We start from the raw sequence: 14987 nt of genomic DNA on the forward strand, positions 1-14987 counted from the left end.
ACGTTAAAAGTACTTTTCATTTTGACAAACTTTAAGCCAAAGATAGATTGTACTACATGGAATGGATCCAGATCTATGTATAGATTCACTATCTCTCATCATTGGCCAAACTTGATCTTTATCAACTCAGTTATGTCCAGATGTTTTCATCAGTTAGCACAGACAGTTTCATCTGGATTGCTCATTTATTTCATTGCAATTTATCTTAAGATAAAAATAGAGTTGCCGAATGTGTATATTTAGACCTACTGTATATTATTAATATAGGATAGAATATTCTTACAAATCTTTATAGTGTGAATGATCATGGAACTATGATCATGATCCAGATAAGAGGAGATTTAGCGCTTGGCAAAGGTTCATGCTCCGACTGCTCATTTCATATTTCTATAATACAAACACACACTGATGTGACGTAACTAAGTGTGAGATTTGACATGTTTTCTGCAACACTTGCAATACATTAGATGATCTGTTTTATGTCAAAAAATATCCTGAACATGTGTGTATTGTCCCAAAACATGTAGGTGAGGGTTTAGGTCGTGTCATATACAGTATCTATATCTACTTCAGGTGGTGGAATCTGTCAGATATGAAATTTCACGCATCTTTCTGTTTAGGGTGACAATTGATTGTTGTCTCACAATATGTTTGTGAGGGTTTATTTAATGATTAAAAAGCTTTATTTGTCATTGCACACGTTACAGGGCAACAGAATTTCATTTCAGTTTCAATCATGTCCAAAAAAACATGAAAAGACAATCACATACAGTATATAGTATACAGTAACACTTATAAGTTATAACATGGGGAGACAGGGGCGGGAGAACTGTGGGTCCCCACCAGAGCGGCGCCCCATATTTAGATGAAAAAAAGGGGTAAGGACAGAAGGAGAGGTGAGGGGAAAAAGGCTGGTTTTAAACTGAATTCCATATTGTGGAACATGAACAAAACAACAACACAGTCACAGAACAGCAAGAAAACACATGGGTATTCCATGTTACATTGTAATTTGTTTTTAATAATTAAAAAATATATAAATGATTAAAAAAAAAATATATATATATATATATATAATAATTTTAAAAAAATAACAAGATAACAAGATTGTCATTTCCATCCATTTTCCACAATCAGAGACACTTCTACACATTCAGCTTCTGGATTTTCACGGGGCGTCATCAACCCAGAAGTTGCCCTTACTTAAATGAGATTTGAGGAAGTGAAATTGGAGGCAGATGGACTTGTGTGTCTGCTGCACAAACATTCAATAATGTAGAAAACAAAATAAAGAAATTAAAATGTTTAAAACCTAATGATATTTTTCCTACTAATTTAATGTGGGTGTTCTGTTCAGTTCTGTAACTTTGCTCTGATCAGTCCATGAAAAATAGACAGATTAGGATAGAAACCATCCTATTGATCTACCATTGATCTGAGTTAATACATCTACACAGTCTGTCAATCAGTCTGTATTATTTGAAGATGATCCAGTGACCATCATCCAGTAGGTCTGACCAGCGCTGTGTCAGCACACGCTCATATGTTACCATAAATTACGCATCTGATCCGCTGATTCTGGCCTGACATCAACACAAGACTTTGACAGTTAAAACATAGAGAGAAAGACACAGACTGGAGCAGTGTGTATATATCTATATATGTATGTATCTATATATCTATCTAAGTAAGTAAGTATTTATTTATAAAGCGCTTTTCGCAGATAAAATCACAAAGTGCTGTACACAGAAACAATAAACATACATTTACATCACATGTGTAGCATCATAAAAGGGCAGTAAAAATTAAAAATAAAATCTTGTTAACTAAAAGCTTTTTTGAAAAGCGAAGTCTTCAAATGTTTTTTAAAAGTGTCCACGCAGTTCATCTCCCGGAGAGACTGGGGCAGACCATTCCAGAGTCTGGGGGCTGCAGCCTGGAACGCCAGGTCTCCTCTGGTTTAAATTTAGTTTTTGGGAACCTTAGTAGACCCTGACCTGAGGATCGAAGGCTGCGTCCTGAAGTGTAGGGACACAACATGTCTGAAATGTATAGAGGAGCCTGGCCATGCAAAGCCCGGAATATCTCTGCGCATAACGACCCTCTTTTTCTCTCTCTCTCACACATGTAAGAACGCACACATTTTCCATACGTAAACAATCACCGCAAACATTTCCAGATTTCATGAATCACATTGTGTCCCCTGCATTAATTTATTTGCATTTCCTCCTCCCATATTTTTGCTCCCCCTGGGAGATCCGCCTCCTATGCATATTCATCAGAGGGAAACGTGCTAAATAGATTGACAGCGCATTCTGACACGTAGAAGATGTGCAGTTCTGATTCCCTGGGCTTTCTACTCTTTATTAGTGCGTTGAGTGACGTTTGTACACGTTTTAATACCACTAAACATTTAGTGACTCCGCCCCTGTGTTGCTACTGTAGCAGGCTATTAAATGTGATTATATTAGGTCAATAATTAATTATATTATCATCACACTAGAAAATGAGTTCAGAGCCGCTGCTATAAACAATTCACTAACCTGACAAGAAATGAGCCGAACAAATTCAGTTAGCTTCGCTAACCACTAGCGCCTCCTTTCCTCTGATAACATTGTTCTCCCTGATTTGTTCTAACTTTTTGCAGTCTCTAAAACTCCAAATGTTTTTCACTGTCTGACGATTGGTATTTTTGGGATTTGCTTGTGTGCGTGCGAGTAGTTTTGCTGCTGCAATATCGCCAAAATGGCAACTTCTGGGTTGATGACGCGCCGTGACAACCCTCTATATGGTTCAGTTGTAGAACCTGTTTTAATGACACTTGAATACATAACAAAGCAGATAATCATTTATCTGGTTTTAGTAACAAGTAGAACCAGTTCAGTTCTGTCATTTATGATATCAGTCTGCAGAAGCTGAACCCAGTAAAACCCTGGACAGAACCCAGTCTCACATAAACCACACAAACATCCACAGTGACATAACCTTTCACTCATTCAGACAATTTTGACAAACAGGTTCACCTAACGTACACGTCTTTGTGTGGGAGGACGTTGGAATGTCAAGATAAAAACCAGTAACAGCTTTGGGAGAACATGCAAACATGTCAGAATCTCCATGGTAACCATGATGTGTGGTTATCTACATTGTAGATAGACTACATTGTAGGTTACTGTAGACTCTACAGTGAAGGTTACTGTAGACTCTACAGTAACCTTCACTGCTCCAATGGGAACATCTTTAAATCCAAATTAAAGGCTTTTTCTCGACTGCGTATGACAGATATTTTAACCATATTTATAGTTTTTACTGATGATTTTAATGTTCTTAATGATTTTTAATCTTTTCTAATGATTTCAAGCACACTGAGTTAACTTATGTATGAAATGTTCTATGCAAATACATTACAAGTGTAGACATTTAGTAAAGAAATAAAATAAAAACAGTTATTATAGAATCTGAATTTTAAATAGTGCATAAAAATGATAATAATAATAATGATTTAAAAAGTCATTGCCACTAAAATTTAACAATAATATTTATAGAAATAGTTCATATGAAGAGATAAACATAGTCTGAATATATTTTTTTACCAAAATGATATTAAGGTTATGTTACAAATACAGGTTTAAAGCTGTTTTGGACTTATTTTATAAACTTTGACAAAAGGAACGTTCAATAAAACGTTAGTAGCTTTAACACAAGTATTGATCCAGTATTTATAATCACAGTAACTCACCTTCAGCTGAGATTTAGACACTTTTCCACTTTGATCAACATCCAGAGACGTAAACGCGTGCCAGATAAACTTTAACAGTTCGTCCCGAAGAGCCATCGTGGATTTATGGTGTGTGTGTGTGTGTGTGTGTGTGTGTGTGTGTGTGTGTGTGTGTGTGTGTGTGTAAGACACGTCACGTGACATGACACCGGTCGCTTCCTGGTTTCGTAGCTTCATGTGACGTAGAACATTAGCTCCACCTAGCGGAAGTATTATGAACTGACCATTTTTTACTTTGAAAGATTCGAGATGTTTATTATCATAAGGACACTTACTCTGTCCTTAAATTATTATTATGTTTTTTCATTTGACAATATGTAAAATGTATAAATATTATAAAATAATAAAATTACATTATAAAATAGTTTTCTTTCTTACTTTGCTGTCCACAAGGAAACCACAAAGATTAAAAACAAAGAAAAGAAAATTATGATAATAATAATAATGACCATCATTTTTAAAGTAATTAAAACTTATTTTATGTATTTTGGAATTTTCAGCTTTATGGTTTTAATTTTGAATTTCACATAGAAAAGTGATTATACTATAATAAATAAAAACCTGGGCAAACATTAAGCTAATGTTATGCATTAGGGGTAGGACGATGATACAATATGATATGATATGATATGATAGCCGATAATGGTTTCACAATAGCAATACAATATATTTTTAGAAAACGCTCTATGAAAAGTAACCATGATTTTATTTGACTATTTTACATAATCTGTGTGGGATCTTTTCAACTCAACGGGACTTTTAAAAAACATAACAAAAAAAACTATTGTGTCGATTTTATTTTTTTATCTGACCATATATATTTTTTGCTGTATTGAAGTATTTTCTTTAATGACTAATTTAGTCCCAAGATGAGGAGTCAGTTAAGATTTGATCATCTTTTAGTTTATGGCTCATTGTGTTGTATATCCCATAAAACCATTCACACGTCACTGAATTCATCTCATTTATTAATCAGCGGGTCACATGGGTGGTACAGTGTGCTGGTCCAGTCTTCTTGATGGTTTTAGTTTAGTATGGGTTCTTGTTGGTGTGATCCATGATGGCCATCAGAGCCAGCCAGGTCTCCTTGGCCGTGGGGATGATCTGATTAGCGGGGAGGATGAAACCATAGCGACCAGTGTCTCTCAGCTCAAAGGTGTATGAGTACTTGATTCCCTGGTTGTAGGTCCAGTCAATGGTGCCACCGCTGGCTTGGTCTGTAATACAGTACGTTCATACTGGAGAAATGTTTCTCTGCACAACCATAGGTAATAACAGTTTAATAGTTAATTATGTAACAGTTGTTTTCCTCTATAACAGGGTTGTCAAACTTATTTTAGTTCAAGTTCTAAATATGAACCAGTTTCAGGTTTAAAGTGCAGCAAAACCAGTAAATTCCACATGTTTGTAAAGTACGTTGGTCACAGACATGATGTCAGTCTGTAGGATCTTCAGTTATTTCTTCATTTTGTGATTTGTTTGTTTGTCATTCAATTAATGTTTCAAAATAATTTTAGTACAATTGCAAGATTTTGGAAAACAAATTTGGATGAACTACGGCCGAGCCCGTGGAAATAGCACGTACCACGTTCCCGAGAATTCAGTCAAATGACTCGGTTCCACCAAGTAAATAATGGGGCCCCTGGGGGCCCCTGGGGTACATCTGGAGAAAGGGGCCCCATTCATATATTGGTATGTGTCAATGATTCTGTTCCACCAACTGTCGCAATATTTCACTCACAAATAAATGATAACACAACTTTAATGGAAATTGGTGAAAAACGGGGGTGGGGCCTAATTGTGAGAGGAATAATCTTAATCTACGATGAATTAGCTTTGAAACAAAGTGAGGACGTTTAGAGTCACACACACCTGGTGTCATGTTCACATCGTACTGAGATTTATAGATTGTTTATAAAGACGTAGAAGTTTGAAATGAGTCACTTACAGATGGTGTTGATGATGCTCCCGTATCTGTAGCGGGTTCCATACAGCGTGGCCAGGTCACTGATGGCCTTCCTAGCCAGACTGTGCTGTAGAAGGACACAGAAGGTGATTATTGTCAGACATGTCAAGCATTAATAAGAAGCAGAATATGTTTTAGTCACCAGCTCAGCCTGGTCCTTGGCTGGGGTCCTGGTGTAGCCGTAGGGGTAGAGGAGCATCTGAGAGTAGGAGTGGATGGACACAAAGGCCTTAAAGTTTCTGTGGGACTTCACAAAGTCCACAATGGACCTGACTTCAGACTCAGAATGAGCACTGGGTCCACGGTAGGTCTCTGAGCAGGGGTTATTGCTGGCTCCAGGAGCTGTTCATTACCAACAGAAAACAAATGTAGCTATTAACAGGAAAATAGGCCTGTTTTAAAGATATACTGTACTGTACTTACTGTACTGTACTTACTGTACTAACTGTACTGTACTTACTGTACTGTACTTACTGTATTGTACTTACTGTCTGAGACTCTTATACTTGTGTAAAAACTTCTGCTTTCACAGCGACCCAACATTTAAAGCAAATATTTGCTGAGCAGAATGATGAGTTATATGGAAGAGATTAGCTACATTAAATGTTTTTTCAAACATACAGTAAGTGATGATGTGTAAGGATTTAGTTTCATAAAATGGCCTCATTGAGCAACATTTGTATTAATCTTATGATGGAAATAAAAATAAAAAAAACACTTTCAAATTTCATAAAGGACTAAAAAATTCTTAGAAAATCGTTCTAAATAGAGCAGAAAACACTTTAAAAATCAGAATAAATTATAGATAAGAAATACAGTAAGTACAATAAGTGAATAAAAGTGAGTGCATGTAATAGGAGAGGTCATGTGTCATTTTGAGTGGAAAACATTGACATTGAGTGTAGAGGGCAAAGTAAAACATGTACAGTAGCTGGTGATATGCACAATACAACACGGTACGCCAATCACCAAGAAAGAAGAAGAAGAAGAAGAAGAAGAAGAAGAAGAAGAAGAAGAAGAAGAAGAAGAAGAAGAAGAAGAAGAAGAAGATTTTACTTTTATGCATTTAAACTTTTTATAACTGAAAGAAATGCAGTTGTACAGAAAATGTAGACGTCATGCCATTGACTCGGTAGATAAAGCATTTTGTTGTAAAAGTGTTATGTTATCTTAAAATTATATATATATATATATATATAATTATGTGTTTTTAGACAGTGATCAAAGTTACCTCCAAAACCAGCATCCCAGTTCCTGTTGGGATCAACACCAACACAGTTACTGCCACGGTTGGGCTTCCTGGTCTTACGCCACATACGGTTCTGAAATTCACATATTCTTCCTTAACAATGATTATATAAACTCACTAACTGCTGATGAGGAGTTGGACATTTACATAAAGTTACAGATCACAGACTCACGCTGGAGTGTGTGTAGTAAAATCCATCAGGGTTGGTCACGATCTCCAGGAAAATGTCCATGTTGTTGAGGATGGCGGTGAGAGCGGGATCCTTTCCATAATCAGTCACGATCTAATGGCAGAAAATAGGACCTGAAGTAACAGAGAAATGAAATAAAGCTCCTTCTAATCGTTTCACCTTCTTAGCAAACCAGGTCCCACTGGCCTGAGTCACCCACTCTCTGGAGTGGATTCCAGTGTCGATCCAAATGGCGGGACGTTTGGTTCCACCAGTGCTGAACTAAGACACAAAAACACAAACTGAACACATAGAATATCTTTAAACCAAACACATGTTGTAACTCATATTGTACAGTAATAATTCTATCTGTGATGTCATTTACCTTCAGCACATTTATAGGGCGACCTTGGTAGCTCTGACCAATGACAATCTTGCTGACCAAACTGGGGTTCTCAGCGACCAGCATATCCTGGAATTCATAAATCTGGACCAAAAACAGAGTTGCATTTATTACACAAACTTTAAAGGAGACATATCATGGTTTTAAATCCTTCCTTTTTACATATAAATCATACAGTTATGGTCTATATAAAGCAGAACTGCAATGCTTGGGTCTGAATTCCTCATTATTATAGCTCCACCCCTTTTCTGATGTGCTTCTGAGAGCAACTCGTTTTGGTGCTGTCTCTTTAAATGTAAATGAGACACTTCATACCCCGCCCACTCTCCAGGTGACACTCGGTTCAACTCCACCCTGCTCGGCCATTTTTGTAGTTTGATAGAAGAGATATGATTATGTAGCGGTGCATAAACTTTTTATTTACACGTTATTTACAAAATGTCAACAACGTTAGACTTGTCCATCCAGCCTTACATGTTCCAGCCAGAGTCTGACCCAGTGGAGCGAGATGAAAATGATGATGATGAACCTGCAGAACCCTAACAAGTGAGCTAACACAAGCACCGAGCTAACGCTAGCGCCAAGCTAACGTCATGAAATGCATTTTAATACAGTCTTTTCAAAGACAAAAACGTCAAAATGAAATGACTAATGAAAACTTTAGACTTAAATTAAATCACGTAGGCCATATCATCAAGGATCTAAAACGAGCACACAGCGCTAACATATGAAGACGGTGCTAATGCTAATGCTAACAAAACAATGACAGGGACGTCTTATCATCACTTTTTAGCGTTATTTACAGCTTAGCGAAGTGCTCTGTTCATCGTCTCCAAAGATAGAAGGAATTGAACCCTCAACCAGACAAAGTCTTTCTGTAAATCCTTCTTTATACTGGTGGAGGTTGATGAAGCAGTCATCATTGAAGTGCTTCACACACACAAAAATGACCTTATCCACAGATGTGGTACATTTCTATAAAAAATAAAACTCAACCAGACACTTTGAAAAGGTTCTGATGCTGGGAGACGGTGTAATGAAGCGTGTGGGTTACTACATCCAACAACCCAACATTTAGACTTATCCTCTCGTAACTTCTGCATCCTGGAGCTTGGACTACAAAATAAAAGTCAGAAATAAAAATGATGGATTGCTCGAAGTGTTGGACCTGGAGTTGATGAACTAATTTAGCAGTTCTGCTGCAAATACTGTAATGTAATAGTTCAAAAAACGTAATAGAGAATAGAAAAATCTAAACAGATTGAAAAATATCACCAAAACAGAATATAAAGATATCTACGGAGCACCTGAAGAGACTAATATGATTTTTTCTGTTCTTCTAAACACTCTAAATATACAACAAAATGCATTTAAGGGCTAAAAAAGTGGATTTAACATGATATGTCCCCTTTAAGACAAATATTAAAGCCAGTAAATGCTATAAGAACATTTATATAGATAGATATTAAAGGTGGGACATTATATTGTGATATTAATAAAACGTCACAAGTTGTATTGTTGAGGGTACGAGTGGTATCGTGAGGTGTCTGTCATCGTCATGATCTACTACACAACAGATTTCTATTGATTTAGTTTTTAGTTTTTAAATTAAGGATTAATACTAAAGATGGACAAGAATTGTAAACCATTTTAAATGAACTGGACCTGAAGTTTTGTTTGAAGAAGTTTTATCTTTTATCCAGTCAGAGATATTCTGGGATTTATATTTACTGTAAAGTTGATCAAACTGGATGAACTCAATGTGTGACTCATTAGAAATCCCTGATATTAGATGACTCAGACGGATTGTTGCTGAGTCGTCCAAGAAACGAAGAGATGATGGTATTTTAAACAGATCAGAGATGATGATGATGATGATGATGATGATGATGATGATGAAGTCTTGACCCAGGTCTTGGTATTTTGTTCTTTAGGATGAACCAGTTTTTGTTTCACAGATAAGTTCAATCTTACACAGAGTGGTTTTAAAAGATTGTTGGTTATTGACTTGTACAGTAAACTGGACTAAAGATGATGAAAAGTCAGTGTAAATGCTGGTACTGACCTCCTGCAGGGTGTGGTACCTGGAGTAGTCAAAGCTGTTGGTATCTCTGGGTTCCACAACACGAAGAGCAGAATCCATCTCTTCTTGCTCCTCATCCAGCATCACCTGCAGAACAAGATTATTTACAGTTATTATTCCTGTCCTGTTATGATGATGAGTCCATAATGTTCATACTGATGTTGGGTTAGTTGACCTTTAGCCAAAGATCCACTTCATTCTTTAGTTATTAGACTTTTTAACGTAGAAATTCATTATAAACAATGAACTATAATGTGTTGACTACACACAGAGAACTGGTCCACGGTTGTTGGTCAGAGATCTAAGATAGTGCCTTGCTAACGTGAGCTACCGTAGAGTTTTTCATACTCTATGTTGGACTGCAGAGGTGTGGTCCTGTATAAGATCAGTGAGTTGGTTGTACCTGCAGGTCCTCGATCATGACGGAGTATTCAATGTCCAGAGTCTCCAGGTAGACCTTCACAGACTGCAGACTGTGGGATGGAACTCTGACATCTACAGGAGAGTGGACGTCAGTCACTCCCCTCCAGAAATCCAACTGAAACCAAATAAGAGAAATGATGCTATGGTAACTATATCTAATCTTTATTTTAACGTACCTCAAACTCTTGGACGTCCTCCAGTTCTCTGATGAGGGAAAGCTGGACCTCATCTTTGGCAACAACACGAAGTATCTGATGCCTGTAGGAAGAGAACCACATATAGTGTAAATAACATTATAAACAATATAAATACAGTAGAAACTCTATAAATAACATTATAAACAATATAAATACAGTAGAAACTCTATAAATAACATTATAAACAATATAAATATAGTATAAACTCTATAAATAACATTATAAACAATATAACTACAGTAGAAACTCTATAAATAACATTATAAACAATATAAATACAGTAGAAACTCTATAAATAACATTATAAATAATATAAATACAGTATAAACTCTATAATTAACATTATAAACAATATAAATACAGTATAAACTCTATAAATAACAGGATGAAAAGTATATATAAATAACAGTATAAACATCTGTTATATTCAACAATTAGAAAAACTTTATCAAAAATAAAGATATAATATCTATGAGCTAAGTCTATAGCCTTCCATACATAACGTGTTTGTGCCAATATTTATTTTTTACCAATACAAAGAACCCATAAGGGCCATTAAACGTTGAGTTTTGAATAAAGACAAACTTGTACGTGTTTTTTTCTTATAAACAAATAGCAAAATACAAGATGTATTAAAGTTGTGATTATTAAATAAAATGGGACAGTATTAGAGCCAAAACACTAATTTAGGAGAAACTCCTGCATGTTAAAGAAAAGACTAATCGTGAAATCTATAATAAATATACAGTTATTGGCATTACAGGAAACACATGGAGCTGCTTAAATATTCTTTGTCTCAAACTTCACAACAATAAAAGTAAAACGTTAAATACATATGTTCTAATCATAATACAGAGAAAAACAAAGAAGAAATAAATTTAACACAAATATTCTCACTCTGTATATGCTTGTATTGTTTTTTTCAATTTCACTGAGTTTTTACAAGACTTTAAAGTCTAATGAAGTTTGTTCCATAATTTGATAACCCAAACAGAAGTGCACAATAAATTCAATTATAAACATTGTCTCTATTATGATCAGATTATTTGGTAATCTATAGAGCACAGATTTGTGAACCGACACCAATTTAAAAGAAACTAAATAAAGAAAATGTAACAGTTGTGATTTTTTTTTTTAAAGTTAAAACAACATTGAAAGAATCTAACAGTGCTTATAAAATGTTATTTCTTCACTAAAGTGATGAAGCAAATACTGTATGTTCTCCTTTTCACATCTTAACCACCAACCGTCTGCTTCCTGTTGGTGACATATTATGAGTTGCATATTTTATCTATTCTATATCACAGAAACATCAATGCTCAGTTGTCCCTATTTTCTCAAAAGTATATAAATCTCGTGGCTTTCTAAAGATTTTGAGCACTTTTTATTTTTTACTGATAAACGGCTGCAATAACTCTGCATGGGTCAAAAACAATGGATTTAATAACACAAACAATACTTTGTGTTGCAGTTATAAAATAACACATACCTGCATGGGAAAAGTTGATTTTATTTTTTCATTTATGTTTTTGTTCAACATGTAATTTTAGGTTATATATATTTTATATTTTTAATTGTTTCATGAAAACCCATAAAAAGTCTCTGAGCAGCCGCATTGACAAACAACTAAATACACTATATAATAATAATATAGACTCAACTGTTTAATCTAAATATAAAAGTGTTTCTATGGAAACACCTGCTAAAGAAACAACAAACTTTACAAAGCAGCACTTACTTGTGATTCATATGAGATGTGAATAATCATAATTCTTACCCTTCAAAGGTCTCCTTTGTCAGAGCAGCCACCAGCAGCAACGCTAATACCAACAACACCCTCATGTTGACCAACAACGTGGAACTAAACACAAACCAGGCTTTTATAGATGAGAACTCAAACACGCTTTGGGTGGAAACCAGCAGCTGGTTTTATTCACACGCCAGTCTGCAGATACCACACAGTCCACCATGTGTGACATTAGAACACTTATTAAGACAAAAACATTTCAAACTATGCATTCGTACGGCAAATACGTATTTGGCAATTTAAAATGTAAAACATTGGCAGAAATAACAACCTGTATCTGAATTTGTTGAAAAGTTATTTTTACTAATTCAATGAAAGAAATAATGCAGGAAAAACAGAAGACTGACCTTAACCTTTTATATGACCTTGAGCAAAGTTCAAGGTCACACATTTAAAAAGAAACGTTTTTTTTTTTTTTTCTGCACATGATGTCAAAGGTCAACACTACAAGAAGTGCAATCATTATGAGACAGTAATGCATGTTTTGTTATTGCAATAAAATAAATCGATTTATTTTATTGCTTAATTGTGACCATCACCAGCCCTCCCTAAGGAAGGGTAAGAACTCTTTTATTATAGGGAGGATATAAAAAGGGAGAGCAGTGTTACACCTAAGTGGAGAGGGAGGGGGAGGGGAAAGGGAGCTGGGAGGAGAGACTCAAGGTAGGAAATAGAAAGGGTTGGGAGAATAGATTGTTTTACAGTGAGGGTGAGATGTGAAGTTGCAGAATATATTGTGCTTATTATATTTTGTAATCCAGCCAGTATAGTGACAAGTGTGAAGCTTAGCTATAATGGTGGTGGCTGTGGACAGGGGGAATGAGTGAGTGGTAGTACCTAAAGCAGGTATTTGGGATTAACGTGTCTAAAGTTAAGCCCAGTATGAATTCTGTATCACATCCCAAGTCGTGCCAGTGCATCGTATACCAGTATATGTGCAATAACCGCTACCGCAAACCCAGGAACTGCCCCAGGCCCACAGATGCAGCCAGGCCAGCAGAAAGAGCGGGGGCCAGGGAGCCCCAGGCCCCCCCCCTCCCCACGGCCGAGCAACCGCCCAGACGCCCCCAAGATCCCAGACTGAGAGACAGCCACCGCCCCCCACACACACATCTGAGGAAGCCCCAAGCAGCCGAACACCCAGCGCATCCCGCCAACAACCCCATCCCCCGACCCCAAGGCCCCCCACCAGCATCCCGCTGGGAGAAAAAAAAAGAAAGGAAATGTTGTTCAATGGTACCAGTCTGAGCACTGGATCTAGTCTATAGGAGTTCTAGGACAAACGAGTTGTGGAAGAAAAATAATACAATTACAATGTATTTGGCCATTTTTAATTGACCTTTATTATAACTGACTTTAACGCTGTTTACAATATTCTGAACTGTTTGTTTGGTCACAATACAAGAAAACAAATAAATAGATAAACAACCAGAGTCAATATTCACTAATACGACGTCCCTTCAGTGCACATGTCCCATCTACAATCAGCAGGTGTTATACAACAGATGATAGAGGTGGAAAACATCTGCATCGTTCTCAGAATACTCACAGTATCAGCGTCACGTTCATTCCTTTGGTTGAACACGTGAACGACACAGAGAAACAGCATTAATTATGTTATGTTATGTTATGTTGTGTTGTGTTGTGTTGTGTTGTGTTGTGTTGTGTTGTGTTGTGTTGTGTTGTGTTGTGTTGTGTTATGTGCACCACTTCCTCCTTCTCTAACATCTCTGTGAGAACTCACAATGACCAACGCAATAAAAAAGTCTTTATTCAAACAATTCCTCAAACTAATATTAAATTAGTAAAACAAATAAAACAGTAACTTTTTCTGTGTAAACTGGTTTTTTTTAACACTGTTCATACTGTTATTTATAGAGTTTATACTGTATTTATATTGTTTATGTTATTTACACTATATATGTATACTGTTATTTATAGAGTTTATACTGTATTTATATTGTTTATGTTATTTACACTATATATGTATACTGTTATTTATAGAGTTTATACTGTACTACTTATGTTACATAAGATCCAGTTGCAGATTTCAGATAGGACATGAACACTGAGATAAAGTTGTTTATAAAGGTTAGAGTAAAACAATGAAATGGTGACGTCACCTTTTAAAAATATAATATTACAGAGAAATAGGTTATTGAAGTGACACAAATTAAATACAGTTTACAGCCATGAAACAACAAAAAACTGATGCACAAAAACAATAAATATTATCCAATAAATAACTGCAAGGAGACACTATTAACAACACAATGTTGAAATTTAAGCCCACAATATGTATTTTATTATTTTCATCTGTGCAAAAACAGAAATTTTCACAGTGACACAGAAACCAATAAATTAGAGCTGATACAAACATAACATTTAACCTGTATTTACCTAACTTACAAGACTGTGTGAACACAAAGGATCAATAATGTAAATATCTTGTGTCTAACTTTGAAAAGGACCCATCATTAGAGTATCATCATCATCATCATCATCATCATCATCATCATCATCATCATCATCATCATCATCATCATCATCATCATCATCATCATTATTATTATTATTATTATTATTATTATTATTATTATTATTATTATACTAACCCTAACCCTTTAAATGTTCACAAAATAAACATTTTACTTTAAACGAGTGCTTGAACACATGTTCACTTTAGGCATCTTTTGTTGCGATGAAGACCCGCCCATGTTCTTCGCTGATTGGCCGAAGCTGGAAGCACCGCCTGTTATATTATTTCTATTGGTTAGAATGAAATCCATCAGGACAAAGTCCCGCCCCCTGTCACACTGAACACCAATGAAAAGTGAAACAACGCCGTAGTTCTCATCAAGCTAAAATTAGTTATGAAAGCCAACTTCCGGAATGTGGGTAAAATAATAATA

At 35.7% G+C, this 14987-nt stretch overlaps 2 protein-coding genes across 4 annotated transcripts in view; both read right to left on the reverse strand.

Moving 5' to 3' along the window:
• The window catches only part of swap70b (switching B cell complex subunit SWAP70b), a 32355-nt gene extending 28482 nt beyond the window's left edge, over positions 1-3873 (reverse strand). For all 3 annotated transcript variants that reach the window (XM_028448264.1, XM_028448265.1, XM_028448266.1), the window contains exon 1: positions 3740-3873. In XM_028448264.1, the coding sequence (XP_028304065.1) occupies positions 3740-3835 (96 nt within the window). In that variant the 5' untranslated portion in view covers positions 3836-3873. The remainder of the gene's footprint in view (positions 1-3739) is intronic.
• Positions 3874-4725: 852 nt separating this feature from the next.
• cpa5 (carboxypeptidase A5) lies at positions 4726-12155 on the reverse strand. The gene is made up of 11 exons (XM_028449740.1): positions 12046-12155; positions 10248-10329; positions 10052-10186; positions 9631-9735; positions 7548-7649; positions 7343-7444; positions 7166-7276; positions 6976-7066; positions 5887-6086; positions 5727-5811; positions 4726-4995 (listed from the first exon to the last, which is right to left on the reverse strand). Exons 1-11 carry the CDS (start codon positions 12108-12110, stop codon positions 4808-4810), a joined length of 1266 nt encoding a protein of 421 aa, XP_028305541.1. The 5' UTR covers positions 12111-12155; the 3' UTR covers positions 4726-4807.
• Positions 12156-14987: the final 2832 nt, after the last annotated feature.

This window comes from Gouania willdenowi, chromosome 6 (genome assembly GCF_900634775.1).
Source record: "Gouania willdenowi chromosome 6, fGouWil2.1, whole genome shotgun sequence".
Lineage (NCBI taxonomy): Eukaryota > Metazoa > Chordata > Actinopteri > Blenniiformes > Gobiesocidae > Gouania > Gouania willdenowi.